This window comes from Stegodyphus dumicola, chromosome 2 (assembly GCF_044657685.1).
Source record: "Stegodyphus dumicola isolate Sdum_Otavi_A_Nest chromosome 2, ASM4465768v1".
Lineage (NCBI taxonomy): Eukaryota > Metazoa > Arthropoda > Arachnida > Araneae > Eresidae > Stegodyphus > Stegodyphus dumicola.
This window is the reverse complement of record NC_140769.1, coordinates 59,255,189-59,267,397: the sequence shown is the minus strand read 5'-3', so window position 1 is coordinate 59,267,397 and position 12,209 is coordinate 59,255,189. Positions and strand designations below refer to the sequence as shown.

General features: G+C 33.3%; 1 protein-coding gene across 1 annotated transcript in view; it reads left to right on the top strand.

Moving 5' to 3' along the window:
* Positions 1–12,209, top strand: part of LOC118193367 (solute carrier family 12 member 2-like) — a 261,660-nt gene that overhangs the window by 151,934 nt on the left and 97,517 nt on the right. Inside the window, exon 2 of the mRNA XM_085810691.1 lies at positions 9,837–9,917. Coding sequence (XP_085666817.1) covers positions 9,837–9,917 — 81 coding nt within the window. The remainder of the gene's footprint in view (positions 1–9,836; positions 9,918–12,209) is intronic.

Below are 12,209 nucleotides of genomic sequence, written 5' to 3'. Positions count from 1 at the left end.
AAAACATTGTTGGGTCTGCTGCCGTACTCCAGTCAAACCTGCTCAAGTTTTGATGGTGCCGCAAATAACATTAAAATAGGAACTAAACTAAAATTTATAAGCGATAAGTTTTGGTATCATTAAATCTCAATGTCATCTGTTGACAAACTATAATATAATTTCGTGTTAATGTAGTATGTTATAGAGTCATTAGGTTATTTTGAAGCAGGAAACATGAAAAATGAGCAATGCCCTTGCCAGGAGTTAAACCTGTGACCTCTTGAATACGTCACCGAGTGTGTTACCGTTACACCACGAACGCATACTAGAAGGAGGGAGAAAATACTTTACAATGTAAATTTATTAAATTAAAGTTGCTAGACGTAGGTTTCAACGAAATCGTAACCCTACTCTTAGAGAGTTATATAAACAAAAATATCTTCACTTAAGGCATAGTTACAGTTTAAAGCTCCAGGATGCAAAGCTTAAGTCTTGGAGAGAATTCCTAATGAGTATAAATGAAAGGAATGTTTGGAAAAAAATATATACGAATGGTATAAAGAAAAATTTTATGAAAGGAATTGAAGTCAGTGGAATTTATCTCCCATCTGGTAATTGTACAAAGTCGCTTGAAGAAACTGTTAATGAGGTTCTTAACAGAAGCTTTCCCACGGACCATTTTAGCACGGATAATTCGTTTCATAGAATGATTAGGGCTGAAGCTTCGTTAAATTATGTTGCTAATCCAGATCCTCCATTTACTATGTCAGAAATTAATAGTGTTATAGAAAAACTTAAATGCAATAAAGCTCCTGGTCTTGATTCTATTTCAAACGAAATTTTGAAGCAAGTTCATAGAATGTTTCCAAATTTATTCTCCAAAATCTTCAATACTTGTCTGAGGCTTGGTTCATTTCCTCGTTGCTGGAAAACAGCGAATGTCGTTTTAATCCCTAAGAATAGTGGTCCTCGTATCCCGCATTTAGATAACTTGAGATGCATTAGTCTTCTTCCCAGTTTAGGAAAATGCCTAGAAAAGCTGTTTGTTAATAGAATTACCTGGTTCTTGCATAATAAAAAACTGCTAAATAAAGCACAGTTTGGTTTTACCCCTCATAAGAGTTGTGAAGAGGCTCTTTTGTACTTAAAAGACATAGTGGACGAAGGTAAGAAGAGAAATTTACACACAGTTTTAGTGTTTCTTGATATCAAAGGTGCTTTCGACCACGCCTGGTGTCCTGGGATACTTGTTTTTTTTTTAAGGAAAGCTGGTATTCCGTGTAATATTTACCACCTTATTAAAGATTTTCTGCATGACAGATCTGCATTGCTCTCCCTTGGCCACGTTTCTCCCTCCCGCATTTTGGAAAGAGGTTGCCCTCAAGGCTCGGTTTCCGGACCTTTATTGTGGAATTTAATTATGAATGATCTACTCAATAGACTCTCACATTGTCCGAGTTGTAAAACAATTGCTTTTGCTGATGATCTACTAATTTGCTTTCAAGAGAAGTGTCCCATTACTCTCTTTAATACGGCTCAAAACACCCTTACTATTATTTCCAATTGATCCAGAGAACAGAAATTGGAATTCAATCCTAATAAATCTAAACTTATGATAATTAAAAGAAAGCATGTCAGCTATACAAACCAACAACTGTACTTGGATAATACCTTACTCGAAACGGTGAATGAAATTAAATATTTAGGCGTTATTCTTGATCATAAGTTTTGTTGGAAAAATCATATTATGTATTTATCCAATAAGTGTGAAAATATACTTAGAGGACTTAATCGTGTCTCTTGCAATACTTTTGGTTTAAAAGTTAATGTTATTGATATGATTTATAAGCAGGGTATTGTCCCCTTTATTTGCTATGCTTCTAGAGTGTGGGGAACAGCTTTAGAAAAGAAGATTAATTCCCGCATACTTCGCAGAATTCAAAGAAGAATTTTACTAAGAGTTGTGCGTGGCTACAGAACAATTAGCTATGAAGCCTGTTTCGCAATTTCAGGATTTCCTCCGATTGACCTTCATGTTTTGAATGACAAAAAGTTTAAAGATACCATCAGCAAATTTATGTTCGATGCCAAGGTGTTGTTTGAAGATCTTCCTCATCCTGCCAATCGTTTGCCAATTCAAACTATCATTTATGACAATTCTATTGATGATAATTTCCCTGTTGTGTGTTATACAGATGGCAGTAAAATTAATAATCGAGTTGGATTAGCTTATGTCGTTTTCCATAATGGTTCTGAACTGGAATACAAACTCTTTAGAATTCCCAATGAATGCAGTGTTTTCCAAGCCGAATTACTGTGCATTAGTGAGTCAATTAAGTGGATATCTAACAACTGTTCGCTAAGTGCTAAATTTCTTATTCGCACTGATTCTCTTTCATCCTTATTTTCTCTTAGGAATATCTTCTCATATAATAAATTAATTGTGACTTCCCATGCTTTTCTTAAAGACCTTAATAATAAAGGTGTTGATGTTATCTTTTCTCATGTACGTGGCCACACTGGCAATCTAGGAAATGAACGGGCTGATTGGTTGGCAAAACAAGCTACACATCTTCAAGTAATTACTCCAATGATACTTCCTAAGTCATTTTACAAGAACAAAAGTAGGAATGATACAATACTCGAGTGGAATGAACTATACAGGAATTCTACTACTGCCTCTTTGACTAAACTATATTTTCCTTCCATTCCTCACAGACTGAATAATAAACACTTTTTCTGCAATTTTGAAGTTACTCAATTTCTAACTGGACATGGTAAATTCAATTCATATCTGAAGAGATTTAGATTATCTAGTACAGACTTGTGTTCATGCAGTTTCGGGGGAGTGCAAAATGTCGAACATTTGTTGTTCTATTGTTCAAAGCTCAAGGAAGGACGAAAGAAACTCATTTCTAAGTTAAACTCTGTGAATATTTCATTTCCTCCCCCTCTTCATGTTTTTGTTCAACATAAAATGGCTTTCTCTTTTTTCCGTAAATTTATCTCTTACGTATCATCTGTGAATTTGTAAGTTTATTTTATTTTGTGTTGTGTTGCTGTATTTTTTTTTTTTTTTTTTACTTACCTCTGTAAGCCTTGTGTAATACTATGTGGTGCACAAGGATTTAAAATTTTCAATGAAAAAAAAAATGTAAATTTAGTAATTTCGTTAAATTTATGTACTTCTTCTCATTTTACTTTCATGATCCAGTTCAGGGTCACGACTGGCATTGATACTGGCGTGGTCACGATAACCATGTGATTCTGCATCTCATCGTTTTGATGGTAATTGTTTCATACCAGAAGGCACGTTTTGAAGATCAAATATTCTACTTCCAAATTCTGTTAATCTAAATCTCTGAAAATTCGATTGGCAAGAAGGAAACATTAGTGCTTATGTGTATAAAATTTCAATGCGTCTTTTTCACCTAACATATCAGACCCCTCAAGGTTATTTTCCGCTTTCGGATCAATGCCAATTTCAATGCAAATAATTGTCACGCCTGAAGGACTCAAAATTTTGACCATGGGTATATTTAATTATATATATATAATTGTATTTTTTAATATTACTATAGTGTCGCTGAGAACTCTGTTTTAGGAGTTTTATTTCTTAAATCCATTTCCATTTTTAATACTTTTCAAAGCAACATTATCTTATTTCCATATTTCTCTGGCACTATCGCTGATCTCTGCTTTCACTCATTTACTGATAAAAATAGTTTATCTGAACTGGTTTCTTTTTTACTTTCTGTTTTCTGCTTCCGCTTTTATTTATTTATTTATTAGGCTCTCCGAAGTCCGCGATTAAAAAAAGTGTTATTTTCAATCAACAGTTATTGCATTTTAAACCTACCTACTTACTGCAAAAGTTATTTTATTCCAAAAACATTAAGCTTTGGCTTAAAGTATGCATTGTAAGCGATTTGTCCCCTTCAACCGCATGCAAAATATTATGTTTCTTTCGCAGGATAGAGAAAATATTGCAGGTAGTTACCGACATATGGTTGTTCCAAAGCGATGCATTTTTGAATTTTGATCTTTTCCGGGTTAGTTATGAACTTCGCAAGTCAAAACTTGATATCTCTTCCTGTAGAACGATATGTGTGTTAAGCTCTCAACAATTGTATATAGCCCTTGCTTTCATCCTGTATTCTCAAACTTAAGTAGGAGAGAGAGAAATTGATGACCTAGTTACTGAAGTGTGTACTCATTATTGAGCAATTAACAATGATATTCGAGAGCCTAATGCTTTTAATATTTAATAATGCCTATTGGTTTTATTTTTATTCCGCTTGGTTTTTGTTTGTTTAGTGTCAAACCTTGATTTTTTTGGACACCATTTACAGAAACGATTTTCTTGAAATTTTGTACAGGTGCACATCCAGCATAACCATTAGCAAACGAAGTGTTCAGCATTTAATTTTGATCTTTGCATCGCAGGGGAAAATAATCTTTCAACCTGAAGTTTTTCAATATAATTTAATTAATTATGAAGTTTTTCTGAAACTGATTGAGTTTATTTAAACTGTTGTGTGGCTGCTACAATGATAGATTTTTAAACCAAGTATTTAATCTCAAGATATGATGATGAGGTTGTATTTTTAAACAAGCAGAAAATTTAAATGAAATAATGTACATTAACGCTACTTGATAGATGGCAAGCCTTGAGAGAAAGATGAGGTCATGTATTTTCGTTGCTATGCTGATTTTACATATCTGCTAAATTTTGCAATTTTTCGTAATTTGTGCGATCTTACGCGCTAAATTCGTATTTTTATAAATTTTCCCTCCTTAAGTGCTAAAAATTATGCTAAGTTGCCGATTTGTCACCAAACTTGTAATACAAATGCGTACTTTTGGCTGACATTTGTGTTATACATTCCATTTTGTTGGTGTATGTTCGGGTACTTTATTACGTCAACAATCCGTGTCAAAAACAAGTTTTTCCCTTATGATATGAAGATGTGAATTCTTTTATTGGCATAAAAAATTTTTTTATTGTGCGTCACCATATTTGGCGACTTACGATTTTAGGGCCAATTTATGTGCAAAAATTTTAATTCGGTGATGTGCGATTTTCTTGAAATTCTTTGCGAATTTTAACGAATATAATAACATTATAACGATGCCATTAAAATAACGATAACATATTAAAATTACTTTTTTTTTAGAATGATTACATTAAAGTGAAGCTTTTTTATTTCCCTTTGTTACCTTTTAAAGATACAAATATTATAAACTAGCAGCTACACTACTATCCTTCATCTGGCTTTTAAATGTACCGAAAAAATGCCTGAAGGGAATACCAAATGTTAAATTTAAAAACTGCGCAGAATTTTACCCTGCAGAACAACTTTAAAAAATAAAATAAAAGGTATTACATATAACACAATTACAATGAAATAAGCAATATCCCTTAATACAAATATTAATTATCCTAATAAATAAATTAACCAACTTCCCTTTGCCTTCTCTCAACAAACGTCCAGTATCCAAGAGAAACATTAAACTTAAAAACTGCACAGAATTATTGCCCTCATTTTTCCACGTGGCAACAGTGCTGATTTTCAGCAGTTCAGTACACAATTGAATGAAAAACTGTTGCCAAAACTACATTTCTAAAATTTTATTTATTCAAAATGATGCGATAAAATCAAAAAGATAAAATCAAAAAGATAAAATTTTAAAAAAATCGTTTCGAGGTGCACTTATAAGGTATTACTCCTGCCTTCCTAGAGTACCTTTGTGGTGTAGTGGTCAGCACACTGAACCGGTATTTCTGAGGTACATGGTTCGATTACCGCTGATTGCGAATTTTTCATCTCTCTGGCTTCCAAAAAAAAAAAAAATAACTAATGTCTCTACAATGCCACTCGAACTAAAAGGGTGTTGGATGAGGATTCTCTACACCCAGGGATTTGGCAGTTGGGTTCCTTAAAAAAACCCCAGTCACCCTTTAAAAAAGGAAGTATATAAAGTATCTCCTCCGCTTTCCTGGAGTACCTTCGTGGTGTAGTGGTTCTGCACGCTGGGCCAGTATTCCAGAGGTCCGTGGTTCGATTCCTGGCAAAGGCAGTTGCTCATTTTTCATCTCTTCAGCTTTTCCAATTAACCTAATGTCTCTACACACTGGCTCTTGTCTAGATGCACCAATATACCAAATTTCATAGCCTTGGTCTATTGGCTTATGCGCAGCATGAACAAAACAAACACAGACTCGTTCTTTTATTATATGTAGAGATTAAAAAATAGTTTTTTTTTAAACCAATGGCAGGCTCTCAGCCGACTTCGGCTTGGCACTACTAAGGACAGAAGTGTGGTCACTTTATTATAGAGGCACTCCTTTGCCTCCTTTGAGGGAACGGACAGTTACAACCATGCCTTCTCCGGGATATTTCAGCAAAAGCAAAAAAGTAGCTTCGAATATGAAAAAATTCATTGGTGTAATTTTTCATGTTTTATATAATAGCATTTGTCTCCGTGTAATTGTTTCAATATAGTGTCACTTTTCTGTGTAAAATTACACATGTGATTTTTCTGATTTTCCCCCTTAAGAAAAAAATCACCTAAAAAAATTAAATATAGAACCTTTTAGATTTTATATTATGCCTAAACAAGTGTCCCCCCCCCTCCCCGTTTACAGACACGTCCATTGCTCTGTACCCCCGTTTACAGAGCATTTAGGCTAACGCCACATTGTTCGAAAAATATTTAGAAACAGATATTGGTTTTGTAACAAATAAGTCTTTAAAGTTTTACAAAGTATGAAATAGACAATAAAACAAATCAAATTTAGGCTTCCATGTGCTCATGTTTGGATGGAATACTATTCTATGCTATTCAAGATTTGATAGCTCTAGGTACTGTTGTTTTTTCACAGCGCGAGAAATATGCATAGATTTATGTAAATTTTTCATTATTTAGTTTCTTTAAATGTAGTACAGGGCGATAATATTTGGTGGCAACAATTTAAAAATGATTCAAGGAAAAATGCCATTTTGAGACTAATAACCTTTCTGGGGTTAGAGAGAGCAAAATTTTTTCTGAATTTTCTTGTAAAGAAGCTGTCATTTCAAGACAAAAAAGCTGAAAGAATTATTAAATTATATATTATGTAATAGGATTAAAAGACAAGAGGCAGTGCTATCAATTTTTTTTTTTTTTTTTTTTTTTTTTTTTTTTTTTTTTTTTGTTCCATTGGCAAATTTATAAATTAAGAGGTCCATCATCTTAAAACAGAAGGCATGTTTACTTTTTTAATAAATGATGATTTGTAGGCTAGAACGTGGGGGCTTGTTTGTTTTGACCCAAAAATTCAGCCGTTGTTCCATTCTGAAATCTGTAATATGTCTAGAAAACAACATTTGAATTAATTTTGATTCTTAATGTGTCATTACAAGCATTGAAAGTTCCTTTCAATTCTGTTAGTCGCTTTTATTAAAATTGTGTTGTGTGTGTGTGTGATTATGGCAAAGCCTCAAGGGCTATCTGCCTAAGGTGAGGAATGCCTTCGTGGAGGACTTTCTAATGGAAACTGGCTTGTATACACGTTACGCATGGGGAAAACCACGAAAACGCCCATGCAGCCAGCCCGTTCGTGAGATTCGAACCTTTGACTGAACTATCAGTGTTCAGCGACTTTACCACTCGGCCGCTCTGGTGGGCCAGATAAAATTGTGTTGAAGTAAGGTACATTGTTTTATAGCTTTACTAATTTTACTTCTTTGTGTTATGTTCATTTTGACATATTTCGGAGTATCAAAAGTGAATTGTAGATTTATAGCATTCATAAATGATAATGGAAATTCCATTCCTGTTTTCTGTTTGTACCAATGGGTAAACTTCCTTGGTTATCTTGGAAAATAAATCTTGCTGAAAACAAGCTTTTTTAACATTTAAAATTAATTGTAATGCTTTTGAAGAAAATTGTTTTTTTTTTTTTTTTTTTTTTTTTTTTTTTTTTACAGGACACCATCCATTTAAGCATTTCAAAAATATTGTTTGTTTGGAAGTTTAATATTTGACTGTTACCTTTATTTGCTAAATATTGCGATTTACAAATGTGTAATGTTCTACGTGTGCGCCTGCAATGACACAGCAAATATCTATGCGGTATTCCACTCCTGATGCCCTTGTGAAAAAATATCCTTTGTTAATGAATCGAGCACTTTAATTGCTGTTAAATCCTGGAAAAATGGAGGCATGCACACTTTGTCTTTAACAAAACCCCTTAAGGAAAAATCACAAGGAGTTAGATTTGGGGATCTTGGTGGCCAAAAATGCAATGGCATATTGTTTGACCCAGCAGGGCCAATTCAACAATGGGGTAGATTATAATTCAGGTTCTAGCATTATGCCAATAATGCTAGAACCTGAATTATAATAGCAATTTTATATTTAATTATTTATATTATAATAGCAAGTTTTTATGCCAATATGGTGGAGCACCAACTTGCAGCAGAATAAGGCAAGGAACCACTTCTTTCAACTGAGGGAATAACCATTGATAGGATTTCTTGGTAAATACATCCATTAGTTAAGTTTCCCATGAAGAAAAAAAGGACCAAAAACACAACTGTTGGAAATGGCGCAGAAAACGTTCACCTTTGGAGAATCACGCTCATGTTCCATTGCACCATGAGAAACACAGAAATGTGTCACAAAATCATAAATTATGGCAATTAACTTTTCCAGAAACTTTAAAAGTGGCTTTGTTCATAAACTCAAGTTCTAAGTTTTTGCATGTGAAGTGTATGATTTATCAATTATTATTTGATCATATTTATGTTTATTACATGATGTTCATGCATTCATTATTATCTATGGTTTCATATGTCTGCTCTTTGAACACATGAATTTTGGAACCCTTTGCTCTTGGAACATATTACCCACAGACATGGAGGTACAGTTATATTTCACATTTATCATACCTTTTACACAATAATATCATACATTTTACATAATAATGCATTATATACTGTATTGCTAAATGTAGTATACAAGGTGCTTTATTTCAATATTTAATGTTGGTACTTTCTTAATTTATACCATTTATTACTTTGTAGGGTTCACTTGTTTAACTTCTGAGTGAAAATCAAACGTGCAGTAAGTTCTGATAGGAACTACACAGAAGAAGTGTTAAAAATACCCTTTATTAACTCATTAAAATTTACAATGCGTCAACTCGACACTGACACACTACACCTCCCTTGGGCCGTAACTGCAATCATGGAGCTAAACTAAAAATTCGAAGATGTGCGCAAATTGTAGAACCAAGCTGCAGAGCTCAGATAATTCCTGTTTCTTAAACCTACATTGAAACTTCTGGCAGCAAGTAAATGCGTTAAGCCACGTAAACCAGCAATAACTCCAGGAGTACAAGCTCACACAACAAAGGGGACAGCAATAGCATCTCTCTAACTTTCCTGCTGAACCTTGGTAACATAGAATTTGCATTCCTTCACATGCACTACCAAATTTAAATGTTCTGACATTGACAATTAGGGGAATGAAGGCTTATAGGGAAAGTTTAAAATTAAACTTTTAACTTGTTGGTTAAAATAAATATAAATCCCTACAACTTGTCCATAATTGTTATGTTACATGAATATCTCTGTGTTATATATTGTTTACTGTTATCTGCAGTAGGTCTTGGAATGTATTACTTACGTTTCTAATATTACATCATTAACTTTATTCTTAACTGTTTCAAAGCAAGAGCATTAATATACTGAAATAGACTGATATTTATAGATTAATCTTAATTATGTAATTACTCTACTATTATATATATATATATATATATTTATTTATGGGAGTAATTTTTTTATTTATGTATTTTGTAATTCCAGTATTCAAAACGTTTCAAAAATCTTGATGATACCCGTGTGGTAAAAGGAGCTGTTAAATTAGGATGGATTCAAGGAGTATTTGTAAGTATTCATTCCAGTTTTTCAAAAATATTTAAGCTGAAAAATTTATTGAATGCTTTCTCCTGTTTAAAAATTATGTTGCTTGCTTTTGCATATTTATACTAAGACTGTTCACATTAAATAAAATGTTGATTGTTTGAATGATAATTTTGATACTTTCAAATTATCCTCACCTCCCTTCCGAAAAGTTGCCAACCATTGGCAAATAATTTTTCACCAAGATAAGAAAAGAAAAACACCAGCCAGTTTCAATATTGGCTGCACAAAGAAAGTCCTCAATAAAACTTTTACTCCTTGCTCAGCCCTTGTACACAGCAATCTGTTTTAGCTTCAAAAAATATCAGAGAATTGCAGAAACTTGCCATTGCTAACAACTTGGTAGTGTGCACACTGTCATTCTGTTCATGTAAGCAGCAATTTGTTTTTGCTTCCAAATAATCAGAAAATGCACAAATTTGCACTGCCATGTTGTTGTTTTCCCATGTACACTGTGTTCTTTCATGTTTAAAAAAAAGCCTATAAGCATGCTTGAAAGCTTTCAGATTTTATATTACGCTCAAAGGGGCATTTTGTGTGTTACTTTTGTTTATTAAATATCATGTTCTTTGATCTTAAACCATAAAATTCAATTCAACACCATTATCGGAAAATAATTTTTAAATTAGCTTATCTTTAGAATTTCTGATACACAGTCTCGCACGCTGGAGATAAAAATGTACAGTGTTGCCATTGCTTGCTTTAAAATCATTGATTTTCATAATAAAAAATTCATTAAAGTTTTACAAAATTTGAAATAGATAATAAAACAAATTCCAAGTTCGGGCCTCCAGATCCCTATATTCTAGTGGAGGACAACTTATTGAAAATTTGATGTCTCAAGGTAGCATGAGAAACATACATACATTCATGCAGATTCTTCTTCATTTAAATTCTTTAAATATAATTCAGTGCTCTAGTACTTGGTGGCAACAATTTGAAAAGTGAACTGACATTTATAGTGAACCAACGCAAAATGCCAAAACAAAATTAATAGCTCTTCTGAGCTAATGCCCTTTGGGCTAAAAAAATCAGAAGTCTGCAGAAACTTGGTATTGGTTCACAAATCTGATCCACAAAATTCAATCATTTATAAAGTACAGCTTCGTGGACTGCAAACTTTTTGCATTTTGTACTGTTGGACAAATGACTGCTCGTCTGCTGCTGTGCCCACATACCTGAATTGCCACATTGCCTGTTTTGGCAATATAGCATATTGCCTCATGAATACTTTTGAAGGATGTGCACACAACGAAAAAGTGCCTTAATTTTTTATTATAATTGTTTTTATATATTAAACCTCCAAGCAACAAGGCCATTCTTATGCATTTCAAATTATTTGTCAAGCACCTTGTTAACCACTTGCGCTACTACTAAACTTCATGGTTGCGGTGCAGTGCACTACAATATAACAAGCGGTAAAGTGTTTCATTTATGCCGCTCTGAGTCTGCGAGTGCAATCCAGAGCTGTAACTTGAGAAATAAATAATCTCGTTGTTAGGTAACGTGTGCACCACGTTATTTTCATTTTTGCGATAAATGCCTATCGACGTGGAGTTCGCATACGTCGCTCTCAGTTTGAGACAAAAACATCTCGACATGCGTAGCACGTCTTTTAAGCGCAAGTGGTTAAATACACAGATATGCATTTTGAAATGTGTCCGGAAAATTAAAGTAGTTTAAGTATTTGAAAAAAAAAGGATTACATGTGTAAAGTTGGTGCATTATTTTAGAATTATAATCGATGAAATACCTCTTACTCATGGCTTTATGGGAACTTCAAGGTTTCAGGGCCCATCTCTTGGCCACTTGGAGGGTTAAAAATTTTATATCCTTAAATTAGGATAGATTTCTTTAATTTTTTAAAAAAAAAAGCATTCCAGATCACAAGCAACATTTTTTTTAAATTTCACTTTGGCACTAATGGCAAAACCTGACCAATAATTATTTATTACTTTTTTTGGTTTCATCACTGCATGACTATCAACCCACTGTAGCTTGAGAAATGACTCACACAGCAATGTCTAAACTTTTGTTTTTTAATATTAGTATTGGAATACCAGAGAGGATGGTAACTTTTTATACTGACATTATGCTTGGCGATGATTACAGACTTCAGCTAACTCTGATGCAAAGTGCTGAATGTGTTGACAAGGAGAAACTTGACAAGAATTTCCTTCCATGTGCAAAAAATAAATAAGTGATACTCATAGGCCAAATGAGTACATTTAGTTCTGTTTGAATTGGGCATAAATG